Here is a 26914-nt window from a genome sequence, read left to right on the forward strand (position 1 = left end):
AGGAGAGGAGCAGGTGTATCTTATTGTGAAGCCATGTTTGAAACAGCATGAAAGACTCCGCACAACCCACTCACGACTACAACTTAATCACACGGATCATGAAACAAGGATCATACACTTAGCTGTAAAACTTCTCTACACAGTTTGTTCCGCGAAAGGGCAACGTGAACCGATTTGTGGTGTCATTTACAAGCTTTGTACAGTTGAAGTCAGAAGTTTATATACACTTATGTTGAAGTCATTAAAACTCATTTTGGAGCAAGTGTTTAATTTTATTAAATGCATCCACGAGACACTGCAGAATAAGTGTAATATCTGATATAATGTGGGCTGAAATATCTGCAATGCCCACAAACCACCAGTCTCCACATACCTGGGAGCACCCGCTCTCAAAACTGTTCTGGCGGATTGTGAGGACCAGTTTATCGACCAGCGGTGGGTTAGACACTTCCGAATGAAAAGTGCTATGTTCAAAGAATTGTGTGGCAATGACCTTTCAGTGGGCTAGTAGCAAGCTATTGCACACGCATAACACATACACAAGTGGTCAAAACATATCATCGTTTTGCAAATAAACCATTTCCATCATCTTAATGCACATTTTTACAAATGCAAAACTCTAGAAAATCCACCCCCTATTAGCGCATTACATTTTATGCAAATTTAAGCTAATTCACATATCAAGCATTTCCATTCAGGATTTCTTATTTGCAGTTTCAAAAGGCACATACGAATAGTTGGAAACCCACCTTATTATGCATTCTGTTATTCTTTCCTCCAGCCCTGGACTGCATTCCAGTAGTGCTTAAGTCAGCAAAACAGACATGAGACCTTGTAAAGTCTGTTAATTTGCTTTCCCATCAACACAGCTCTTTGTATTTCTGTCCCAAAGCATCACTTCAACTCTCTTAGGTTGCTGGGGTTGACACAGCGTTGCGTAAACTCCAAGGATCCTCTTAGTACTGTGGAGAACATTAGGTTTGCTTTGGTATTGCGAACTAGGAATGGACTATAGCTCTACCTAAAAGGCTGTGACATTTTTCCAGGCCCCTTGTGTGAACATCCAAGACTCAAATTACAAGATGAGACCAACTCGGTTGAACAATCTGAACCAATGTCACGGTCGTGTCTCTATAAAAATCATGTTTACTTAAACACATTTCTTCCCGTCTTTCCCTCAGTCTGGATAAAATCCTGGCAGCCATGACCATAGCAGCAGAGAGGAATAATAAGGAGAGGTTTGCTCCAATAGTTGAGGGGCTGGAGAACCATGAAGCCCAGCAGCTACAGGTCAGTGTGTTGCCCCTCAGAAGAAAGAGAGAGTCAGAGCACTGCGGTACCCCACCTACCACTCCACCTTATCACCTGCATGCTATAGTTTGTCTCACTGTCTATTTTAGAAACATTCACATCATCCTCAGAGAACACAGACCTGTGTAGCTAAATGACTACCTATAGATCTCCGAGATAGGCGTGTGATTGAGTGGGGAACAACCTTAAGAACATCATGTGTCTCCTCCAGATTTTCAGAAGATATCTCAATCGTGCCACAAACTGTGCTCATTGTTTCGAAGATACCAAAGTCTGCAATCAAAATAACAAAGATTTCAGCGTGAAAACAAACATTTATCATCAAATTCTTTCAAGACCAGATTATTTTGGCTGTGCTCTACACATAAAATTTGAAGCTCAAATTTTTACAGTGTATACATATATATATATATATATATATATATATATATATATATATATATATATATATATATAATATATATCTCAAATTAAATTTTGTATTTTACATTTTCCTCTGGGTGCATTCTCAAGCCTGTGTCTAAATTCAGATGTTGTTTCAGTTATTCTCCAAAACGAGGATGGAATATGCAATTGCCATGTGTATATGGAAAACATTAGTTTTCTAAATACATTTTAGATACCTTCATATATTATTTAATGTATTTCAAATAATTAGCAGAATTCTGGTTGCCTTGGGCAGCAGATATAGATCAGCTTGGTTTAGTGTCAGTCACTGCGTGAGGTCTCTTGACTCCCAGTGCTCTTTTTGACATCGGAGCCTGGTAAAAATTGGCACTGCTGTCACTCAAAGGTCTTGTGCTCCTCGGCTCAGTTCACATGTAAACAAGTCCCACTATCCCCCTTCTCACTTTTTCTTTGGTTGTCTGTCAACCCTGCAACCTACACCCCATGAAGGAAGCAGGCTGCCAGCTATTTTAGTGGAACAGGAGGTGTATTCTAAACCCCAATCAGCCCCAGCCAAGTCACACAAAGAACTCGGAAATCTGAAAACCAGAGGAAATGCTCAGTGCTCTTTGTGGGAAATGGTTACTTTGCAGAGATCAGCAATACAAATTTATTTCAGCTGGCACATTCAGGATAGTTGTTCAGATTTTACCTGCCATGCTAACATTGACCACCTTGAAATGCACTTAAGAAAATGGTTAATTCCAGGTTTTAGCAGAAAGCAGCATTCTGAACACGAGAACGGCGATTTCCTTACGTCGCTTAACGGATTAAGAGAAAACTGTTTAACAAACCTAGATTGCCGCTTAATGTGGTCATACAAACGCATAAGCATCTTTCTGACACATTAATTTACCAAATCTTTGTGTTGGTGTTGGGAGAGAGCAAAGGAGAAGCCGATATGATTGGAGGGTGTGATGGTGGAGTGATAGGAGAGAAGAATGGAATGAAGGAATTAATCCCTTTGATTTTGTGCCTTGTTTTCCTCCTTGTAAAAAAAGGCTGTTAATGAAAAGAACTGCAGCTATTTGTGAAGTAAATTAAAACACCTCATCGATGCAGGTGGTTCAAAGAAATTAAACACTTTAAAAATATGCAATGGGCTACAGAGCCTGACTTTTTAAACATGTTTATGCCACTCCATCTCAGTGATGCAAGCATGCAAACGTTAAACTGTCCCAGCAGTGCCTTTTTTAATTGCTCGGCTGGAAGCCACATCCAGCACTGTGCTGCAGTTGCTCATCAGTGCACACTCAGCCCAAAATGATGGAAAATAAGCTTCTCAGTCTGCACCAGCACTCTATCCACGACCTCACCCCAAACAGGCTGACATAAGTGTGTGTGCATGTGCTGATGATAAAATGCATTTGGAGAACTAGAAGAGCGATCCAGATTCACTCAGTGGGCTCTAAGATTATTCAAATGTAAGTAATTGCTCAAAAGGGGAAAGAAAAGGAGAAGATCTAAAAAGGTTTGGGAACTTTCAAAAATAATGCTGCATGATGGGAGTCTCGGCAGCACCTATATCTGGTGAAGAGTCTGCAGCCCCTTGGCAACTGGACTTTGAGGGACAAAGCTGGTACCAAGAACGATGCGGTGGTACCTAATTTGACTAGCTCTAAAGCAATGGGCTGCTTCTGAGCCCGAGCATCCTGCCATTGCATTGTCCTGCTGAATAGCGTCTTAATGCTGCTTATAGTGAATTAAATGTATAACTTCTCAACTGTTGGGAAAGTGTATTCTAGTGGTATGTAGGTGTGCAGTGTAAATACATTTCCTGGATATACTGTATTTGCCATGTTGCCATTGTCCTGACCCTAACAATGTTGTCAATCAACAACCATGAAAACTACTTTCTCAGGTGTTGTTAAACAACTATATTTTAACCACGAAGGAGAACTTTCTTGGTACCTATACTGCCTTGCAAAGACACAATGCAGTAACTACACATTTAATCCATCCTGTAACAGATGGGTTTGGCTCAGCTATGGTCATATTAAGCAAAAACAAATTTAGACTATTTTAAAACCACATTTGGCTGGACATACAAAAAACTTTAAAGCCATTTCTTAATTTTTCTTTTTTTCAGTTTTAGTGTTGGCGTAGTTACTGTGTTTTGGCTTTGTTGGGGAGAATAGCCAAGCACATGCCTTTTTTCACAGAACTCACTGCCTACTGCAGTGGTTCTTAATTTTTTTGGCCACGTTCCCCTTTGAAATAAGAAAAAACTTTTGATAAAATCACATTTCAAGTTTTTATTTAAATACAAATTTTTTTAAAATATGAACTTGAACTTGAATATGCACTTTTTTGTTGAAGAATGTAAAGTTTCAGTCTTCATTAAAAAAATACAATTCTCAATGAACCACTAGTACTACATTGTTCTGATGTTTTCTGTGTACTTCCTGTGTTACATAAATACATTAAACATTTAAATAATTCCAATATGCTTGTAAAGTGATACTGCTAAAGGGACAATGCTAATTTATAATAGCTTCCCCAAAATGTTTTATTTCTGCCATCATTTACTCACCGTCCTTGTTCTAATCAAGTATTTTTCATCTATGAAACACAAGGATGAGGGATCGTGATTGTGGCTGTCAAGCTCCAAAAACACATATCAGAATGTCAGAGCTTCAGCTGGCTAATAAAAACATGCAAGCAAATAAAACCTGCAGAAAAACACCTAATCCCAGGCCAGAGCTGGTAATGGTGTATGAAAACTCTTCACATGTCAATCAAGAGGGATCTTTACACTCAGCATCGATCAGCCAAGTGAAGAGCATTCCTTCTCATCCTGGCCTGGCTCCCTGGAGCCACCTTATAGCCTGTTAAGAACCATCAGCACTCCTCCTTGCCCTCTGCCCTGATCTGATAAATCAATTAGAAATACACATCTGTTCAGCCAGACCTGATGTTCTACCTCCCCACTCTTGAAAGCTCTCCTATTCTGCTCACATCTTTCCCCTCCATTTTACCCTTATCCTCTTCTAGTCCTTCCAGTGCCTCATTCCATCCTCATATATTCATTTTATTTTATGTAATGTGATATATTGATTTTCTTGATGGAATATAGCAGAATGAATAAGAGGCTGTTACAGGGGTACTGCATTTTAATCAGTTGCAGCCAGAGGGATAATTCTTGGAATATGCTTGTATTAAATGGTGTGTGTGTGTGTGTGTGTGTTTGTGTGTGTGCGTGCTTGTGCTTGTGCGTGTGTGCAAATGCAGGTGGCCTGCATGCAGCTGATCAATGCCCTCGTTACCTTCCCGGATGATTTAGACTTCAGGATGCACTTACGAAATGAGTTCCTGCGCTGTGGCCTCAAGAAGATCCTACCAGTAAGTTTGACACTTGATGCCTATTCTTTCTCCAAAGATTGTGTAGTGATTGTGTAGTATATATAAATATACATATTTCCATATTTTATACACACACACGCACGCACACGCGGTGGTTTACGAGGACTTTATTTTAAGGTTACAAACTGGTAATTACAAGGGTATTATGCTATAAATGTGGTATATGAGGACATTTCTAGTGTCCCCATAATTCAAATTGCTTAAAAAAAAAAAAACACACTAAACGATGATTATATGAAAATGTAAAAATGCCGAACGTTTTTTGTGAGGGTTAGGTTTAGGTTTAGGGGTTGGGTTAAGGGATAGAATCTATAGTTCGTACAGTATAAAAATATATACGAATCCTGGTGCAACTATCATTATGAGGACTCTCCATAGACGTAATGATTTTTATACTGTACACAGTTTTTTAATTTGAATTATGGGACACTAGAAATGTTGTCATATAACACAATTATAGCATAATACCCATGTAATTAGCAGTTTGTAACCTAAAAAAAAAATTCCTAGCAAACCACTAACACCCCCAGAGGACATTGTTAGAGGACATCAGTGAAAGCTATGATAAAATTATGTTATATAAATCATGGAAGCTATATAAATAATGATAAAAAACAACTGCAAACTTTTGAACAAATGAACTAAACTGTGGAAAATTGCTGAAATGTGCCCTCTTTGATGTCCTCTCTAATGGCACAATTTTTTTCATAAAGATCATCCCCCTCACACATCATTATCAATCAGTGCACTGATCTGTGCTCTGCATTGCCTCAAAGCCAGCAACCAGGCCAGCACATCACTCACCATCTCATTTATGTGGGCAATTCCTCACTCTTTTTCCTCAAGTCATTTTGTCTGCTCCTCATATTATTGCTGCAATAATTATAATTATCTCAATCTACCCCCACATATGATGAGCTTATCGTAATTTATGAATAATGTATTTGAATGTTTTATAGGACAATTAAATATGACATTGTTCTCTAATTGTGAATAATGAGTTTGCAGGTTTTAGCATCCTTAAAATGGCAAGTGCAAAGGGAAATAAACAAAAGTGAATGAAAAATGAGATCCACCAAATCCTCAAGGAGAGATAGATAATAGTGTCTGATTAAATGAAAATACACATTTCTGGAGATGTAGAGTTTGTGAGAGAAAGAAATAGAGAGGTAACGAGAGAGCAAGTTAGTCTTACCTCCTACTGCGGCAGTGCAAAGGCTCTTATTCTCTGATTGGCTGCTACTGTAAGACAGATGGCATGCCTAAAGTACGATGCTCCGATTGATTACTACAGAAATTGGGTTAAATTTGGGTTTTCACCGTCCATAAACTACACCAGCACTGAGATATAGTGGTGTTGTAAGATGCACCACTTTTATTCTCTTTTTCAGTCTCACTCTAAACCCTCTGTATATCTTACATACACCAATCAGCCATAAGATTAAAACCACCTGTCTAATATCATGTAGGTCCCCCTCATGGCACCAAAACAGCACCAACCCGCATCTCAGAATAGCATTTTGAGATTTATTATTCTCACCACAGTTGTACACAGGTGCCAATTAAAACTGCAAGTCTAATTAGGGTTGTACTGAACAGAGTCAATCTGTTTTTCTATGGTGCACAGATTGTCTTGTTATCTATACCTTCAACATGCCGCTCACTGGATGTTTTTTTTTTTTTGGCACCATTCTGAGTAAATTCTAGAGACTGTTGCATGTGAAAATTCCAGGAGATCAGCAGTTACAGATATACTCAAACTAGCCCATCTAGCCTTATCTAATCAGCCAATCATGTGGCTGCAGTGTATAAAATCATTCAGATACGGGTCAGGAGCTTCAGTTAATGTTCATATCAACCAAATGTGATCTCAGTGATTTGGACCGTGGCATAATTGTTGGTGCCAGACGGGCTGGTTTAAGTATTTCTGTAACTGCTGATCTCCTGGGATTTTCACGCACAACAGTCTCTAGAGTTTAATCAGAATGGTACCAAAAACAAAAAACATCCAGTGAGCGGCAGTTCTGTGGACAGAAATGCCTTATTGGTGAGAGAGGTCTGCGGAAAATGGCCAGACTGGTTCAAACTTACAATGTTACGGTACCTCAGATAACCGTTCTTTACAATTGTGGTGAGAAGAATAGCACCTCAGAATGCTATTCTGAGATGCGGGCTGGCGCTGTTTTGGTTGCACTAGGGGGACCTACACAATATTAGGCAGGTGGATTTAATGTTGTGGCTGATCAGTGTATTTTGAAGGTATAGATAGCAAGACAATCTGTGTACCATAGAAAAACAGATTTACTCTGCTCCATACAACCTTAATTAGACTTGCAGTTTTAATTGACACCTGTGTAAGTGTGGGGAATCAGCTGGGACTTTTATCTGTATATCAGTTGTGATACAATAATTGTATCATATTTTTATTATCTTAGATGTGAAGAAATTGCATAGAGCATAGACACATCAATGTCAGTAGTAATAATAATAATAATAAAAGGAAATGAGAAAATAACATACCTTGATTCCAGAGTATTTATCATAGCATAAAAATCATTGCATTTTACATGTTTAGAGGATATTTAAGGGCATTATTACAATTTAAACCAGCTATAAACCTATATTTTTAGCTTGTTCTGAGTTTGCATTTTAGTCAACAAATATAGAATTTAAAGCACATCTATCTGTACATTATTTCATCCATTTACAGTGGGTCAGATACAAGGAGGTGCATTAGAGTTGTCCTAAAAATCCAACTAACATTATTTCTGATTCACATTATGTCCAACTACAACAGGCTACTGTTATTATTGCATGTCATATTTCTATTATATGAAGACATGTGTTCATCACACATTCATTCTTCTCATAAGACCCACTATAATTACAGGAACTTAAAGAGACTGAGGAGCTTGACATTCAGCTGAAGGTGTTTAATGAAAATAAGGAGGAGGATTCCATCGAGCTGTCACACCGATTTGATGACATCCGTGCCGAAATGGAATATCCTTTTTACTGCTGTTTTGCCTGTACATGCAGCCATACTGAACAGCCATGAGGGCGGCTCTAAGCTGGCTTGCAGGTCTAAAGCCAAGACCCCAGTTCATTCGAAAGGGATTTTGAGAATCAGATTTTTTTTTCAATTCCAGTCCAGCCTCTGGCAATGCTGGTGGTAAACAAACCTCTTCACATCAATACATGCACGCACCACACACATATCCGAGCAACATGGCCCTGAGTTCATTATACTGACATTCTAGAAACACAGAGAAGCAACCCTTACTTTCACTTCTCCTCTCTGTGTCATTCACCCTTCAAATCTGCAGAGAAACTATACTAATTTTACTTTCACCCTTTTTCTACATTTGCATCTGACCCATCAAACCTCAGCTATGTACGTTGTAGTTTTCTAGATTTGTATGTATCCTCATAGTTCTATTTATCAAGTTGCTAAAACCATTGGTTGAATTTGCGAACAACCGGAACATATTTATAGCACTGTTTAATATCTGATTTAGTTGTTTGTGCATGTACACTGGCGGTCAAAATTTGGAATAATGTACAGATTTTTGCTCTTATGGAAAGAAATTGGTACTTTTATTCACCAAAGTGGCATTTAACTGATCAAAATATATTTTCAGGACATTAATAACATGATAAATTACAAAATGTTCAGAATACTTAAACTACTTCAAAGAGTTCTCATCAAAAAATACTCCACGTGACAGCTTTGCAGATCCTTGGCATTCTAGCTGTCAGTTTGTCCAGATACTCAGGTGACATTTCACCTCACGCTTCCTGTAGCACATGCTATAGATGTGGCTGTCTTGTTGGTTGTCGAGCACTTCTCAAGCACCTTACAGTCTAGCTGATCCAACAAAAGCTCAATGGGTTTAAGATCCATAACACTCTTTTCCAATTATCTGTTGTCCAATATCTGTGTTTCTTTGCCCACTCAAACATTTTCTTTTTGTTTTTCTGTTTCAAAAGTGTATTTTTCTTTGCAATTCTTCCCATAAGGCCATCACACCTTAGTCTTCTCTTTACTGTTGTACATGAAACTGGTGTTGAGCAGGTAGAATTCAATGAAGCTATTAGCTAAGGACATGTGAGGCATCTATTTCTCAAACTAGAGACTCTGATGTACTTATCCTCTTGTTTAGTTGGACATCTGGCCTTCCACATGACTGTAGAGTACACATTGGTATGAAATCTTCAGTTTTTTGGCCATTTCAAGAATTGTATAGTCTTCATTCCTCAAAACAATGATTTACAGATGAGTTTCTACAGAAAGCTGTTTCTTTTTTGTAGTTTTTGACCTAATATTGACCTTAAGGCATGCCAGTCTATTGCATACTGTGGCAACTCAAGAATAATCCCAAAGACAATGTTAAGCTTCATTTAACAAAGCAAATAGCTTTCACCTGTGTTTGATATTTCTACTACCAAATTAGCAATTTAGTACAATTACTCAAGGATAAGATTTTGCAGTGCTGGTTGCTGGAAATGGGGCCTGTCTAGATTTGATCAACAATTACTTTTTTTTTTAAATAGTTATGATGCTGTTTTTTACATCAGTAATGTCCTGATTATACTTTGTGATCAGTTGAATGCCGCTTTGGTGAACTAAAGTACCAATTTACTTCTGAAACAGCTAAATAAATTATTCCAAATGTTGGCCGCCAGTGCATGTACATGGCTGGGTGATATATCAAATACTTAAATATATTCAAAGATGATTTTGCTGGCGATATGAAATCGTCAACAATATCACAATGATTGTAATACACTTTGTATTTCTCTGTTAAGTTTCCTAAAGACCAGGTGCAAGTGTGAGTGGGTTAAGTCTCCGTAACTGAATCAACAATTGCCTGGAATCACAATATGTGAGCAGAGTGGAGTGGCATCATTTTGCCTGGAGCGAGGAGCTGTATTTTTTATTTTATTGTTTTCATTGGAGTGTTGTTGTTTTCTCTCGCTCCAAGAGCGCTTTACTAATGTTCCATCATGAGCGCAACACCTGACCATAATACAGCAAGAATTCACCATGTGTTAAGCAGTGTTAAACACTACTGGCATAAAGGACAGATGTGATAAAAGAAAAAAGTCAAATGTATCGAGTAAGCAATACAGAGTAGTGGCACTTGGGCTATATTGGACCTCCTGTCCGAGGGTTACTTTCACTTTGACTCTTAGTATTCTATTGAGTTGAGCTTGCCTTCTAATACATACTCGTTAGGGATGTCATGATATATCAATATATCAATTATTGATCGGCACATTATTTTATCGATACATTCGACATTTAAATTAGATGCCTAATTTATGTGCATTCAATTCACTGCCAGTTGCATTCCATTCAATGTAGTCTGACGTAATAGATTTTGGAGACCACAAGGGGCCAATATAACATTTACTGAAGCCGTTCGCAGCACCTGAATCTAAAGCAGAAAATCTTTAGATTATCGATATGTAAAAAGGCATCGATCCCAAGCCTAATGCTTTTGTCTCAGCTCCTTATTTTGTAACTCAACTGGCAATTACTGAAAATGAATGACAGCTAAGGAGAACGCGAGTGATTGTCTCGACCAAAGGTTTGTTGTGGAATCTTAAAAATCTTGTCCAGAAAACACGATAATATCCGTTCACATTTGGAAGAAAATGTGAAGGTCAGATGTCTCTCTCCCCTATTAAATATTTTGAATTATCATATTATCATTCTAATCTAATGCATCACCATCTCAACAGTAGATAATAGCTATATGTCCCACATTAAATAGAAATTTTAATGACCTAAAACTCAACACTAAAATGTGTTAATACTTTTTACTTTGCAGTTGCCAACTGGAATTTATTCCAGTGCCGTCATTTATGCAATTTACTTTTAAAGATGAAACAGCTCAGCAAATGCAGCAGAAAGAGGTAGATTTGAAATCTTTAAAATATTTAAAAGATGCAAAAGCTTGTATTTCAGAAAGTGGTCACATGGTGTGAATTACTGGGGTCTAGGGAGGTCACAGACCCCCTGAATTTAACCGGAGACCCCCTGGAAAGCTAATTTGTGAATTATTGGGCGGTCTCATGTATAATAATGCGGTTAATGTGATCAGAATCAAGCTGATCAAGACCTGAGAAGCAGTGCTACTCCCTTGCTCTTTCTATATGCCTATCTCTCTTTCTCACTGTTCCCCTGCACTCGACACATGCTCCCCCTGTCAACGGACTTCACACAAGTGCTCTGCCACAAACCCACTCCCCACCCGTAGATGGAGGAAAACAGAGACCCCCCAAATGCCAGTGTAAGTGTAGAAAAATCATAGTATTTCATTCAACCTACATTTTATTTTTATTTAATGTTTTTGTACGTAGACATATAAGGAAATATACATTTATAATTGATTTGGGGAATTGTTGCCATTCCACTCACATACTGTGCCTGGAATGCATGCGTTTTAAACCCTTTAATACACAGGTAGTTCCAGTCAGTTTTAATTACTGTTCTACCTCCAGACTCCAATATAGTGCAGCATGTCTGATGAGTCACAGAGCCTGGATATACAATCATATCACAAAACAGGACATCATAAAGTCATGCAATGCCGTCTTTAATTCAGTTGTGAAGGGCCACAGGAAAAACAGAAAATATACCAGTGTTCATCAGCCCTGCATTACTGAGTCCAACCTGGAGAAAATTTGAAATTCACTTGCATTCAAGCCCTGTAATTAGCATTATGCCACAAACACAGTCGATTGAGCCTCAACTTGTATTGAACCTAGATTTAACCTAGAACATTCCTTAAGCATTTTGAATCTACTAGTCTGCCATGACTGTTTGGTTGAAATTATGGTTAATCTGTTTGGTACCACTGTTTCAGGGAAACATAAATATATATTGAGGTGTTTATTCAATAGCGTTCAAAGACAATATTCAAAAAGCCACATCACCCAGCACTAATTAAAGAGAAAAATCATCATTTCACCCTCTTTCTATTAGCTCTCAGAGGGGAGACTCTGCTGAAATGATGGAAAAGCCAGAGTTTTAGTTCAGGCTCTTTGGACTAATGATTTTTGTGAGCAGCCAACTGAGTAAAAGACACAACATTTGTCTCTCAGGACAATTTGGCATTGATCTTTAAGTGCCTTATGCAATATGCGTGTGTCTAAGCAACAGCCTTGCTTTTTTTCCTCACTACTTCTTTCCCCCATCTTCTCTGTCCGAACACCAAACCTTTTCAAATCTTACCCTTTTTGTTTTCTCTTTGGTTGCCTTATTAATATTAACTTATGGAAAATTGTTTATAATTATAGCACTCGACTTATAGCACTGGTCCACTTCAGGTCTGGTCACTGAATTCAGATAGCTGTTGAATATTAATTGCAATGTGATTGATCCACCATCCCCCTGTGTCTTTTGTATGGCTCATTTCAATGCTGATCCAGCTCATGTTTACGCATCACCTTCCCCACCAGTATATTACTACAAACATGCCAAAAATACAAATACACACAGCATCTCTCTGAGTGCATATGTGTGGCCCTACATAATATAGAGAACGGCTCTCTAGTACTTTTTGCAGGTTCCAAAGTGTGGAGAAAATAATTCAAATTATCAGATCACCTGGGTTATCAGACGTAATGCTCTGAAGATGCATGCATTCTCATATTGAGTTGACAGAACATGGGATGCACTCACAATGAATAACTGAAATGATATACGTGAATTAAAAAATGTGCAGCAGTGCTATGTTGGCTTAGTTTTCTGAAAGGACAGTTGCATAGCAGTGCAGTAGCAGGAAGTGAAATACATGCAACCCATTTTAAGATGAGTGTGTTACCAGAAAACCGAGTTTAATAAATGTTTGTACAATGTCAATATTCTTTAAAATATTGAGAAATATACTACATTTTTAATTAAACGGAGACAGAGACAAAACTGTGCCTTTTAGTGTTTCCTCTAAAATGGAGTCTTATTTGCTTATGTGCTTTTCTGATTTTTCTCCCATTGCTAAGAAAGTAAGGAATGAATGTGGCTGCTCATGCTACAGGAGTGTTCCAACCCATGAAATGTATCACCCTGCAGTCAGCTTGTAAATATTTTTGCAGACACTGTCAAAATGTACAGTATGTGTAATGATCAATTTTTCAACCGCCTCATCTCATTGCAGCACAACCCCCTGCTGACTTATTTTGTTCCAGTTTTTACAAACAGGTGTATTTGTTCCAGTTTTTACAAACAGGTGCATTTGGTGTTTTCATGCTCTTTAAATAAGTTATACTGTATACTGTATCCACAGGAGACGCTTCATAGTTGCCAAAAAGCCTACTATTTTTATACATGTCATTTTACATATGATTTTTTATTTTATTTATTGAGATGTACTGCATTGTAGGGACATTAATAGTAACATTTGGTGAGTGCTATATATAACTTATATTTACTTGCGATCCATTTCACTCAATTAGACATAATGGAGACTGGGGGTGGGGGTAAGTCAATAATAATAATAATAATAATAATAAGAGACAGAGAAACAAAAGAGCCAATTATGGCTATTTGATGTAAAAATCTATTTAGACATCAAAAGATTCTCCTTTGGGAGAAGATATTCTGGACACTTAATCATCATATTTTGCAAGATTAAGAGTGCCTATTTTATGTTTTGGAGACAAGCAAGAGAAATTGAGGATTAGATTTCAATCTTAAAATATTTGGAAAATGAAAAGAAAAGAAAAAGAAAGTGACCTAATCCATTTTTCATGGCTCTAAATAATAAAACTTAAATCATTTTCATTTTATTCATATCCAGGGCCAGGGTGTGAACTGGCAGAGTGTTATGAACTTGTGGTAGTTTTTCTCTGTCACTATTTTTTCAAAGTCTCGTGGTTTCTCATGTTAGCAAATTAGATCCCTAAAGACAACTAAAAATGGAGGCAGAATTGGCTCGTGTTAGACTCACCCTCTAACCCGGCCCTCAACCTGAATTTACACAAGCAAAGGAGAAGGCCTAGCACCTTTAGATATCAGTTGTATTGCCTATAAATGCTTTTATATTATCATCCACTCACTAAAGGTTCTAAAAGTCTGTACGTTTTTGTAAATTTTCTCAATATAGATGTTTTATGTTCTGTATTTTCACAATGGCAATCAAGCAAAACATTTCCTTAACCTCCTGTTTACTGACATGGGTGAGGTGTATCATCTCCTGTCCAACATGGTGAAAGACACGGGTTCAGAATCTTACTTTCTGTCCATCCTCCAGCACCTGCTGCTCATCAGGAATGATTATTATATCAGGTAAGTGCAGTCATCTATATTATATCAATTATATAAGTGTCATGGGAACACACCTACTTGTCTGTTCATACTTTTCTCAGATTTTATAAATATTAATCATTGTAAACACTATATTTATTTTATGCAAATGAATTACACTCTGTATAATATGTTGTGCAGTTGTGCACCTGGGTATTGATTGTTTCATTTTTTCAGTGGACAAAAAACTCTGGGAAAACATGGTTTGTGAAAATTAGATGTGAATTTAGACCATAAACCCTGTTGAATGAACCATGTATATTAATATATAAATAAAATGACTAATGTCCAATTACTTGAAAGACATACCAAAAGTTGTTTTAAAATTAGCATTGAGCATTGCCAGCAAGTTAGTTGTTTTTCTTCCAGTCATTTAGTACTTGAAAATTAAATATTTGTTTTTAAATATTAAAAAAGCTAATTGTATGAATATGAATATTTATTTGATTATTTTAATGCTATTTGTCAATGAGATCAGAGATTATAGTTAGTATTTTAATAGCTGGTTTACTAAAACAATATTGGATCAACCGTTTGAAGGAGTCCTCTTTTATTTTATTATTGAGAGGCATAGGCTAATGCTGATGTCTTATGGTCATAACTGGAGAGAATCAAATCTGCCTAATTTATTATCACAAACAATTTACCCTTTAGCATGCTAGAAGCCAGGCCTTCTTCAAAAACCTCAAGTAAAGAAAATGCTTTTTTTTTTTAATGATGATGTTTTTATTTATTTATGAATTCATTTATTTATTATTTAAATTATTTTATTTTCAAGGCAAAGAAACACTGAACATTGAACGGAAATTGCACTGATCAAATCAGTTCACTGTTGCATCAGACCTGTTGTTGAGGTAAAATATTTAATAAAGAGGGAAGAGCGAAGCGATGAGATGGAGGGAACTTACCATAGACATGTTGCGGCTCACTTTGAGCCATGAATAATGCATTCTCTCACTTGTTGGAGAAAGTGAGAAGTAGAAAACATGTTAAGGAAATTGCATGGCAGATTCTTGTTCAGCATCATCCCTCCCGCCCCTGCATCTTTAACATTGAAAGCAAGATCACTACAAACATGGATTAAAAATTAATTTGCTTATTAAAGATACTCTTAAAAAAAATATGTATCCGTTTGTTGTTTCAAATACATCTCTATTACTTGGCCTCTACATAAACTTCTCATTACTGATTGCTCTGGTTGCTTTTGAACCTGGCAAATCGTTTTATGTAGATTGGATTGGCTGGTTGAGAAATTGTATGACAATAATTTTAGATTAAAGGGATCCCTTGAGATCACTGCAAGCTTTGATGGCTAGGTCTCAAAGGACAGGGAGGGAAGGATGGGTTCATGGCACCTCTCCACTTTAGTCGGCATAAGTCAACAATGACTGTCTTGTTCATAGGAGTTGGGGGTGTGCGCCATGATCAAAGGCAGCAATAAAGGAGAGCTGTCCATGATGATAAATCACACTGTTTGATTTAAAGTTGTTCTTTAATTCCACTAAAACAACCAGCCACCTTTATCCTTAATTGTCCTTGGTCATTTGTAAGCAAAGTTTTCCCTCAATTTGTTTAATAACACACACTTACCTGTATGTTAATACTTCTCTTATAGACAGTTTTTCTCAAATAAAATAAATCCTTGAAATTATTTATTAATTGGTTTCGAGAGGGATCACACAATAGGCAGCTCTATCTTCAACTAATTATCTGTCCCATATTCTGTCCTTAGTCATTTGAAAGGACAGTTAACCCTGAATTTGTTAAAGAAACTTATTTTAAAATTATATTGAATACAATAAAAAAGCGAGTTAATAACAGTTTGCCAAACATTCTTTCTTTTCTTTATTTTTACCACTTTTTGGAGCAGTGGAGGAGGCTTGCAAATAATTCTTGAAGACTCACAAACAGAGGGTAGATCAGAGGGAGTGTATATGGAGCACGTCTACTTTTGGCCATGACTGATGTGAAGATTAGATGGGCAGTGTGGTGCAGGGGTTGGATGGGAGATGAGAGGCAAGCAGTGAGTGCCAGGCCGAGAGAGAAAAGGAAAGAAGGATTGGTTGAGTGGGACATATGCAGTCTCCTCTGGTGGGGTCTGACAGTTCTGGGTCAGTCTTCTTCTTCCTGGTTTTATCCAACATGCAGCAGTTGTGGTAGCCAGGACGCTGAGAAAATAGAAAGGCTTATTGAGATAATGATATAGTGTACATCAGTGACAGGCGTAAGCTTACGGCCTTGCCACTAAGCCAGGCTCGGTGACATTCGCAGCCGTATCAGTGTTAAGCACCCCATCCGCCCCCTCTTCACGCTTATTACACATTGCTGCCATGTCTCTTACAGCAAGGTCTTGAAAAAGAAAATTGTTTGAATATTGTTATTTTAATATGTTATTTGTCATTGAGATTAGAGAAACATCCAATTATAGTTAATATCTTAATAGCAGGTTTATTATAACTACATTGGATCCCACATTCAAAGGTTAAGACAAGAGACACATCTTTCTTTGTGTCTATAATTCTGCTCGTCTGTTTTAGAATTTATAGAAATACATTGTAATACATTAAAGGAGATTATACTGATCGGAGACCACCTGCAAGATTTTGTCTAATATTCTCAATAGCATACAGGTCAAGAGTAGCAAAGAAAGAAAATGTGGATCCTTAAAAGGATAGTTCACCCTAAAATGAAAATTATCTCATGCCATTCCAGATGTGTAGGACTTTCTTTCTTCTGCTGAACACAAACAAATATTTTTAGAAGAATATATCAGCTTTGTAGGTCCATACAATGCAAGTGAATGGATATTAAAACTTTGAAGGTCCAAACGCATATAAAGGCAGCATAAAATTAATCCATACAACTCCAGTGGTTAAATCCATTTCTTCAGAAGCGATATGATGGTTTTTTCAATCTCCACATTCACTTTGTTCTTTTGTTTTTGCCGATTTGCATTCTTCATGCATATCACCACCTACTGGGCAGGGAGGATAATTTATAGGAAAAGAGGACCTGATTGATATTGATCATATCATTTCTGAAGATATGGATTTAACCAATGAAGTCATATGGATTACTTTAATGCTGCCCTTATGTGCTTTTTGGCGCTTTAACCTTTCTGTCCACCATTTACTTGCATTGGACCTTTCAGCTCTGTATGGACCTACAGAGCTGAAATATTTTTCTAAAAATCTTTGTTTGTGTTCAGCAGAAAAAAGAAAGTCATACACATATGGAATGGTATGAGGGTGAGTAAATGATGAGATAATTTTCATTTTTGGGTGTACTATCCCTTTAACATAAGCAAAAGGACACCTCTGTTGTTGCATAGTTTATTACCTTGGGTCAACAAACTTGCATTTGTCCATTAGCTTAAATACTTTGCAGCAAATATTGTTTATCAAACAAGATTGTTTGGAGATTAGCAAAATATAATGCTCTAGAATTAAGTGACATTAACTATGAGTTGTGACATAATTATTTCGCACCAAGACATTTTTAAAGCCATGCTTGTTCATTAAAATTCAGAAAGCCTGTTTTGTAAAGGGAAGCCAAGAGAATGGGACGACACATTTCTTGGAGGAAAATTGAATACCTACAAAGAGACATTCAAGGTCATGCTTGGAAGATAATTATTTGCCACTTCGGAGCTCGGCTTAAGTCGACATTGTATTTGTTAAATGTCACTCGCAATTAAATTTGGTAATATAACTTGGAAAAGGTCACACGCTAAGCTCTGTGGCAGAGTCTAGTCCCAGACCCATTTACCTCCCAGTCCCGTCATTGTCACCCCTACAAACACAAGACCATGTTTTTCCCTGCCATTGTGCAACTAATTACACAGATTACACTGATTAGATTTGCGACTCAGGTTTTATTGGTGCCCTTAATTGCCTAAGATGATTGCAAATTATAGGGGAATGCGTGTAGGCACAGAGTTGGTTTGTCTTCACCTTGAGTGGACAAAGTCACAGAGCCAGTCTCCGGCTGCACGTTTGCCGTTAGTGATTTCATTATGTAGTGAAGGAAGTCTTAATTCAGTGGCGTGAAATATCATTACAATATATGTCTTACCAAATGATTTATTTACAGTTCTTACAGGAATGGACGAGACAGTATTTTATATGAAGTTAACAGTTTTGTCTCTTGTTATACTCTGCCTCCTCACTCATGTTTTGTGTGTGTATGTGTGCATTTGCACACACACTCGGTTTTATTCCAGGCCTCAGTATTACAAGGTAATAGAGGAGTGTGTGTCCCAAATCATCCTCCACCGCAGTGGCATGGACCCTGATTTTGGCTACAGAGAGAGGCTAGATGTAGACTTCAGTCACCTCATTGGTAAGTCACCCAAGTGTGCCTTTCACTTTTATTAGGCAGAAAACGTCTTTGCAGTCTGCACTTCCTCATAAGTTATTATTCATTGGTGCAACTAATTTTTCCAGACTATTGAATTCTGTTCATGGTCATCGGATAAAGAGGCCAAAACGTTTCAGAATGGATAAAATGAGTTTCATGTTTCTTTAACAAGCTTTAGGTAAAAGTGAGAGAACTTTATTGAGTTATATCACAGCAATGAATTCCATGCAAAGACTTTTTGGGGCTTAAAAGGATTTTGACAATATGATTATTGTCTTGCAAGGGTTCAGACTATATTCTGTCTTACATAAGTGTGAAATCATGTAGTGCTGAAGGAGACACAACTGCAGTTGATAAAACTTTGTGATTTCCTGGAGTAGATCTAATTATCGTCCCTTGGTCCCCTTGAGAGTCCGGTCTGAAACACCTGCACTCACACATAAGACGATGCACACTTATTTTGCATAAATAAAACATTATCTGTGTAGCCGGGCTGGCATGTCACTTTTTATAAATGCAACTCAACTTCAGTAGTTGTGGTTTGTATTTCTACTCATTTATCACTTGTTTTAATACAAAAATTATATGTTTACATTTTGTCACCAATTTGTCACCATCTTCTTTGTCATCCACTTCTTGGACACAATTTCGGTGATGTTTTTTTTTTTTTTTCTCTGCTCCTCTTTTGTATTTGTCATTAACACTTCAATAACTTGTCAACAAAAAGAAATATTTCCAGATCCAACTGCAGATAAAAATAAATAGATAAATAATAATAAAAACAAATCTGTTAGGTTTCTCACTTCCTCCCTTATTTTAATGAGTTGAAAACAAATTTTGCTGGGTGCCATTTTTAAATTTACATCTCAAACCTCCGGAACAGAATACAAATCTCTAGAGACACTGACAGGTTCATTTTATTTGATTTTATTATTGTTTTCTCTCCTTTTTGTTCTTTTCATTGTCTTCAGTCTGTGTCTGATGTGGAATCTGATGTGGAAGCATCATCCTAACAATGCTCTGTGTAATTTGTGTATGCATTTGTTTTTTGTCTTTGCATGTACACGCCTGCTTGTGTATGACAGATCAGTGTGTAGATAAAGCCAAAGTGGAAGAGAGTGAGCAGAGAGCAGATGAATTCTCCAAAAAGGTGAGTCTATTAATCACCATGAGTTCAGCCATTGGTATGCAGCTGACCTGCTGTCACCAAACTCCCATGAGCCTTGAGACAGCGCAATAATTGCTCTTGCTTGATCAATAGCTGGCAGCAGTGTAACATGATCTGTATCAGTGCAAGCAGAATCAATACTGATGCTCCAATCTGCAAGCTTGTTTGTGCCATACTGGGAACACTTTAAGATATTTACAGGCACCGTTTCAAATAGTATTAGAGCCCCAGACTTACTATATTGTAATCTTTGAATTTAAATGCTTCCTCTGGAGCTTAATTTAGATGCTGTGCTAACACTAACTGGTGTTGTCAGTGAAGCCAAGAACTAGAGTGGTGGTGGCATAGTGCGCTAAAGCACAGAACTGGTAAGCAGAAGGTTGTCAAATTGGTCCTTGAGCAAGGAACTTAACTCCAGGTTGCTCCGGGTGGATTTTCCCTGTAAGAAGGTCACTGTCAGTCGCTTTGGAGAAAAGCATCTGCCAAATGCATAATTGTAATTTAAATGTAACAACCCATACACAGTTTCCTGTCAAACTTCGCTAATTGTCAGCCAGACATCTGAGGCTTGCAATTTAATTACAGAGTAATGGCAATTTTCAACCGCACGTTACGGTTCGATTCGACTCGACACTGCTTGCTTTACTTATCTGAGCTTGCATTTCCACTGCAGTTTAGTGCCGCCTCAACGTGGGTGGGATTATAGGATGATCGTCATAGTTGCGCCACCTCTACTGCTGTGACATCATCTTAAATGCGGCATAAACATTACTGACCATAAACAAAAACATGACCACTAGCTGTTAGCTTCTAGCTCATTGTGCTGCATAAAGCAGTTGTTGCATGGTGATTTTACACAAGTGTAACAGTTAAATTGGCCTGGTTGTTTTAGAAGCAAGCTTTCCAGTAGCTGGTCAACTAAATAAAGTGAATCTTTCATGCAGAATATAGAGTTAACATAACAAAACATACCATCGTCCATCGTGGACTCCCAACAACGCAGTGGCCAAGTCCAGGGCACTCTACCTCCCATTGCTTGCCGGTCTATTGCCATAGATAACGTCCATTTGGTCGAACCACTTCCACTTTCTATTGTTTGAACCACTCCGGCTGTTGTGGTCCTTGATCAAGTAGAGTCGAGATGTACCGTGCAGTTGAAAAGCCCTATAAGTCTTCAAACATTGTTCAGGCGTCCTGTGGCCCCCAATAGTATGTGGGTACTTTTGGACACTGAAGTTACACTCAAAAATGTATGCATTTAATTGCATTTGAAACAAAATATTAAACCAAGTGTCTTCTGCAAACAAATTATACTTTTTTCTTAACTATTTTCACTTTTCTGATCCATTGTTTTATGTGATTAATGCAATATATCTTTAAAATGAATGCCACTTGGTTTAATGTTTTTTTAATGCATTTAATCTATTGCAAAGACATTCAAAAGTATGTTGTGCTTAAGCCTTTTTACGCCTACCCCGGATCAATATGATGATGAGGATGATTATTGTGATTGTACTTATAAAAGGCAAAGTGAGACATGATTAGGGTGTTGATGTGTCCTGTGGTTGATAGTCTCTGCAGAGACATTACATCAATGTGTTACTGTCTGCAGTTCGACGAGGAGTTCAGCGCACGGCAGGAAGCACAGGCTGAGCTGCAGAAACAGGAGGAGAAAATTAAAGGGTTGGAGGCCCAGATCAACACCCTACAGGCCCAGGTAACACTGAATAGCCTAATACACATGGTCTTTCTCTTCATCACCACTTTAGGTCCTTTGAAAAAAAAAAACCTTTGGCTCTGCACTCCCCTTGAGCAACCCCGTTGGTGTGCCCGATCTACAGCTCTGTACTCTGGGTATCAAAACACTGAAGAAAGCTACCACCAACACTTGTATCCCATGTGTTCACCTTTAACATGCATAGATTAGCCTTCCATTGGCTTTGGTTATAGCAGAAAAGTGATTTGTTCTTTATTTCTGTCCTCAAATCCTCTGAGGCCTCTTTTATCTTCTCTCTTGAGAGCTTTGTGGTTCACATCGTGCCTCAGAAGAGCCCATTATCCTACAGATCCATGAAGCAACACACCCACTTGAGTTTCCAGGCTGCCTTCCCATTCCGCACAACTATTCTCCAATGGCTATTAGACCACTAGGCAGTAAATTATTTCTATCCATCATTAAAGCTCCTTAAATCTTAATTCCTCCACTCAGTGACTCTCATCAGATGCCCTGGAATTGAGCTTTACAAGCACATTAGGATCACTTTTGCTTATTTTTGTGTGTTGTGCGGTCATATGAAGCAGTTTTTCTCTGTCTCCTTCAAATCGTAATGTAACGGCTAATGTGGTGGCTAAGGGAGAACTCAGCTAATTTGACCAAATTGAATCCTTTTTATCCTTCATCATGAATGCAGCAGTGCTCTAAGTGGGTATTTTAAGACTTGGGGGATTGTATGATTTAATAAGAGGCCAATCTCCTCCTCAAATTGTTGGATTTTATTTTTCTCAATTGCTCCATTGCAGCCTGTTCCTAGCTATTGTATGAACTGTATGAGGGATTGCGTTACGTTTGTGGCTCTCACATCATTGTTATCAAGAAAAACCCACAGACCTTCTCTAATAAAAGTACTGCTATTTCCTACTTAAACCAATTTGAAACATTTTAGATTTTAGTGCTGCCTTGGGACAAAATAAATAAAAAAATGCTAGCTAGTTTGCTAGCTTATAGAGTTTTATAGAAAAAAAATAAAATAATAAAGAATACAAAACGTTATCCATGGTGTAAATAGTTTTCCATAAATATTTTTAAGGTGTAAAATTTTGCACATTGTCTTCATGTTTGTTTACTTGCATCATCAAGCACTATTGACCCCCAACCCTCCACAAGTTCCTGCCAAGGTCTCTGGCAGCTTGGACTACCATTCATCCTTACAGATTCACCAAATGGGCTCATTAGTGAAGGCGGAGCTGGAATGGGCCATTCCTCCCCATGTGAAACGAATCTTTTCTGAGCCCAGAACTTCATTTGTGTGCAGTCCTCACTTCATCTGCCCCGAGAGCCAAATCACGCCACGTTACCCACTCGGCCTCCCTCCTTTCCTACATCTGCCTCGTCCATCACGCTCTCAACTCCTACACATATTCATGAGCCCAGGCCTCCCTGTGTTTTGCTCCTCATCAGTCACCATCATCCCTCTTTTTCTGCACTGTCCATGCTGAGCCATGCCACATGAGCTCCCCTACCCCCACCCACCCAAGGGAGCCACAGCCCCATTAATGACTGCTAACTTACTCACTTCTCCTTTTCTTTCTTCAACTTCCTCATAGGCCAGTTGTTTTTTTGGGTCTCACTCACACCTTGTCTATACTGGACAAAGAGCAGAGTCCCTCACATTTTACACTGGAAGTGACCATCGCATCCCATCATGCCAACAGTTCTTTTTCTGACTTGCTGTACACACTTGCTGCTACAACTAACAGATGATTATCCTTGATTGTCATCTTTTTAGAACGTTCACTTTTACGCATCCAGTTTAGACAGCCTAAAGCTGTTGCGGTGCAATGTAGAAATGGTGTCTTACTAGTGTTATTATTACCATTAACAGAAACTAAGACGGAATCTACATAGTGTACAATTACTGTATTTCCATTCACTGAAATAACATAACAATAAAAAAAACTGTCTAAAATGCATTTTTATGGGTCCTGATCTAACTAAAATAGAATACAAATGACCGCACATGTATTTTAGTTTTTGTTGTTGATGCAGGGTACAGGTACAGGGCCAGTGAAATGCAGTTGTTTTCACATATCCCAACTAAGCTGGGGTCAGAGCGCAGGGTCAGCCATGAAACAGCGCCCCTGGAGTAGATAGGGTCAAGGGCCCAACAGTAGCATCTTGGCGGTGCTGGGGCTTGAACCCCCGACCTTTCGGTCAGTAACCCAGAGCCTTAACCGCTGAGCTACCACTGAGAAATGTTATGAAGTAAATAAAAACAAATAATGCATTCATATAAAATACTAAAACTTAAACTAAATGTATTGAGAAACTAAACTGAAACTAGATTACACACACACACACACAATAAAAAAAATAGTAAAAACGAATGAAAGTTATGTTTAGTTTATTTAATGGAATTTGAAAATAAAATACAAATTAAAATAAATCTAATAGAAAATTCAAACCTATAATAACCTTGAGTCTTCCTGCACAGTGATCCCCATCTTTTTGAAGCTTAGTCCTCTCCAGCACATTAACAGGTAGAGTAGCGGATTGGAGCCCTGGAGACATACTCTTTCTAAGCGTGTGCTCTGAAGGCACTTTCAAAGCGCTGGCTCCAAAACATTGATGCATCAACACACGTCTGCTTCTGCTGGAGAACATATAATGTACTCACTAAAGAGGAACCAGCATATTAGCATTAGAGTGTTCTACTCATCCCGTGGGTGTGTTGGCACATCTAAAAGGGATATAAATTGTAGGTTGTCATGCGCAATGCTGAAAATTTGTACCCTTTATTAGACATGCAGTGTAAAACTCTTATCCCTCTACAGTTTCAGAAAGTTGTCAGGTTGGGGGTACAAGAAACATCACCATGAAAACTGACTAGTGGAAAATGTGCTCAGCCACACTAGCTTTTGACTTGTTTTGTGGTGTCAGGTACAAATGAGTTAAAACTTGGTTTCTTAACACAGTCCTTTATGAAATCAAGACCCCTGTATTTTTATTTTATTTTGCTTTATTTTACTATAATTTTTTTTCATTTTATGTACATATTTTTAATTAATAATTTAATTTAATTTAACAGTCACAAATCTAATAAGCTAAAACCAAGCACTGCAAAACCTAATTTCTATTTAATGATTCATCTCTTCCTCAATATTTTACTTCTCTATGATAATCATTGTCTCTAAAATAAGCCTCGGTAGGTTATATTTTTACATCTATTTAAAGAGAAAAGAATGAATGTCATCTTAAAATGTTCATGTTATTGTACCATCATGGTGACCGTGGTTCAAGGACAACAAAGAAATGACAGCAAAGACATGCTTATCAGCAGATCAACTCCTGATTGAATAAAGCCATTTTTCAGAAGAACCAATGCAACAGCCCATGTGAAAATAATAGGCTTCTTAGCTCATCAAAGCTGCACTGCAGAAAATTTGTACAGACTGAATATAAAATATAAAGAATAAAATAATAATGTACATACATAAAATATAAATTATTTATAAAAGTTTAGGAAAGGGCATTCATTATAAGGCCCCTTGCTCAGATGTTCTTCCCTGCACAGTTTTAAATAACATATTAATAGGTTCTGTTGCAGCATGATGCCTTTATTTTGAGGTGGAAGTTTGATCCTTTCCCTCTCTTGATTTGTTTGGAGTTATTAATTACTTCACGTTAAAACCAACACAATGCAACACATCTACAGGGATCTTACCACTCCCCCTCCTCTCTTTGCCATTCAAGTGAAAGGGAATGGAGTCAGAGGTGAGGAATCAAAAGGTAGCTCACTTAATAATTCAGAGCTCAAGTGATACTCGGGTAGTAATCTCTTTCGCAGCATCCTGATTGGTTTCAGAAAGCTCAGGGCTGGGTCAGTGCCTTATTGCCACTGCTTGGCTGGATTAGGCAGAGAGTCCAGAGGTAATGATGCCCATAACAACAGCACTACTCTAGAGTCACGGAGCTGGTTGCCATGTGCCCTGTGCCTTGTGTTGTTGCCATGGCCAGTAACAGGGCAGAAACCCAACCATTCACATTTACAGACTGATTCGTTTGAGATGCAGTGCATTACACCATTCGTGTGTCTCTATTCCTCTGTCTCTCACTCTTTCTCTTTGAAAAAGTGATCATGCAGAATAAGATGCTTTTGTTGTTCTTGACTGACTGACAGGCGCCTTATGTTCTGTTCTTTTCTGTCTATAGAAAAATAAATAAAATATACCAAAAAAGTAAAACAACAAAATAAAAGCTTGCTAAACTATACAAGCAAGGACAGCATTTAAAACCGGATCAAAGTTCTTTCAGCGTTCTTCACCATGTAAATATCCATCTTCATGTCTTTAATATTTGATTCTGCCCTATGTAATATGGGGAAACTGCACCATATAAGTGTATTTCAGAGGCAGTGGAGTATGCTCCCTCTGAATAAAAAGAGGCTGTTAAGATGATATTTTCCCCCCTTTACTTTTTGAAAAGAGGTTGCTCATAGCGAGTTCAAAGCAGGAGCAAAGCTTTGCTGAATCTAAGTGCTTGCACTAAATTCATTGGGTGTGCCTTAAAGCGGTGGAATGATGGTGATGATATGAAATGACTTGAAAGAACAGGATTCCAAAAGAGACCGTAAAGCCATTCAAAAGCACAAAAAGCTGCATTGGCTGCACAGTGAACAAGTTACATCATTCTCGATCCTTGTTCTGTTGCACCTTGTTCTGTTGCACCTTGTTTGTTGCTTTTAAAATGGACAGTATTCAATACAATCAGCAGGAAAATAACCGGAGCCAATTATGTTCGAAGCTGAAACTGTGAAAGGTTGTTCAATGATGTTCTTAATTTATGGATTCACGTAGTGTAAACCTTTCCATAAGCAAGTGGCTCTCAACAACCACTAATGAATCTCTGTACTGCTTCATTAGTAGGCAAGCATAGTATTTTCAGTGAGCTGCTTGCATCCAAATACTTCCTGTCCCTTTTATCAAAGTGTTACTGCTATTTGACCTTGTAACTTCAGCATTAGTGAGTAAACTTTGGCTCACATTCTTTTCTTTTATCTGCCTATTACATCTATAGAATTTGTTCTCTGACGCTAAACAGCATCTTTCATTGCCTTACTTTTGCTCTTTCTTTCTGTTTATCTGTCTGTCTGGTCCTCACCTGTCCAGTTGACTAGTGAGAGAGACAAGCTAAAAGAGGCAGAGAAATGCATCAGTGAAAGAAACAACAAGGTGGG

At 37.9% G+C, this 26914-nt stretch overlaps 1 protein-coding gene across 5 annotated transcripts in view; it reads left to right on the top strand.

Moving 5' to 3' along the window:
• The window catches only part of LOC127659387 (protein diaphanous homolog 2-like), a 609426-nt gene that overhangs the window by 202622 nt on the left and 379890 nt on the right, over positions 1-26914 (top strand). For 4 of the 5 annotated variants that reach the window (XM_052149176.1, XM_052149179.1, XM_052149177.1 and 1 more), the window contains 8 exons: positions 1182-1290; positions 4990-5100; positions 8012-8124; positions 14300-14416; positions 18657-18775; positions 19879-19943; positions 21574-21678; positions 26847-26909. In XM_052149176.1, coding sequence (XP_052005136.1) covers positions 1182-1290; positions 4990-5100; positions 8012-8124; positions 14300-14416; positions 18657-18775; positions 19879-19943; positions 21574-21678; positions 26847-26909 — 802 coding nt within the window. The remainder of the gene's footprint in view (positions 1-1181; positions 1291-4989; positions 5101-8011; positions 8125-14299; positions 14417-18656; positions 18776-19878; positions 19944-21573; positions 21679-26846; positions 26910-26914) is intronic. The other variant, XM_052149180.1, reaches the window with a different exon arrangement.

The sequence above is a fragment of the Xyrauchen texanus genome, chromosome 19 (genome assembly GCF_025860055.1).
Source record: "Xyrauchen texanus isolate HMW12.3.18 chromosome 19, RBS_HiC_50CHRs, whole genome shotgun sequence".
In the NCBI taxonomy this organism is placed as follows: domain Eukaryota; kingdom Metazoa; phylum Chordata; class Actinopteri; order Cypriniformes; family Catostomidae; genus Xyrauchen; species Xyrauchen texanus.